This window comes from Trichinella spiralis (assembly GCF_000181795.1).
Source record: "Trichinella spiralis strain ISS 195 chromosome Unknown Scfld2151, whole genome shotgun sequence".
NCBI lineage: Eukaryota > Metazoa > Nematoda > Enoplea > Trichinellida > Trichinellidae > Trichinella > Trichinella spiralis.
The window spans coordinates 1-806 of NW_003529090.1; the positions used below are offsets into that span (position 1 = coordinate 1).

Below are 806 nucleotides of genomic sequence, written 5' to 3' on the forward strand. Positions count from 1 at the left end.
GAATCGTGCAATTCATTTTCCTTTGGTGTTGTCTTTGAGGCCAGTGCTTTCGTTCGGGAGTTGTGGAAATCATTTTCTTTCTTTTGCTTATGGGTAATGTACCTGAGTTGCATCTTGTGCAAAATCGTTGCGGTGGTACGTCCCTTGTTTATGAAGGCAGGGCATATAAATTAAAACGTGCCCCCAGAAAAAAATATTGGAGGTGCTCGCAAGTATGTGCTAAATGTACAGTGTGTTTCCTTAATTATTAAGGATTAGTTTATTTTGGTATAGGATAAAAAGGGCTGTGGTGGTGCCGTATGGACCAACCTTGATGTGACAACGGTGATCAAGCGGAATGATCACATCGAAAGCTGCCCGGTGGATGAACACTTGGCGTACAAAATAAAAAAGAGGGCGGTTTTGACAAAGCGCAGCGCGGAAGAAACAAAGCCCATCCTGGCCATTTATGACGAGGAAGCTTCCGCCGAGCCATCAACATCTGACTATTTTCCTTTCTTTAAACGGGTAAGGGCCGCGATGTATGGCCACCGGGCAAAGCGATTCCCAAAACTGCCCAATCATCGCCGGGACCTGCAAATCCCGGTACCGTTTAGAACAGTGTTTCTCAACCAGGGGGGCGTAGGAAGGTTCCAGGGGGGGCGTGAGAAGTAAGAATTTTTAGTCCTGCAGAGGTGTTTGAAATTCAGCTTGGTCTATTTCAGCTAAATTTTAACCGCCTATTTTTTCTGGTCATCTTAGTTTTAACTTAACCGCGTCAGCTGTGCGCAATTTATAATTTCCCTTTGCACTAAAATCGCCTTTAG

The 806-nt window shown here is 44.9% G+C and overlaps 1 protein-coding gene across 1 annotated transcript; it reads left to right on the forward strand.

Moving 5' to 3' along the window:
- The first annotated feature begins 89 nt into the window (after positions 1 to 89).
- Tsp_15754 (conserved hypothetical protein) lies at positions 90 to 654 on the forward strand. The gene is made up of 2 exons (XM_003368672.1): positions 90 to 212; positions 274 to 654. Exons 1-2 carry the CDS (start codon positions 90 to 92, stop codon positions 652 to 654), a joined length of 504 nt encoding a protein of 167 aa, XP_003368720.1.
- Positions 655 to 806: the final 152 nt, after the last annotated feature.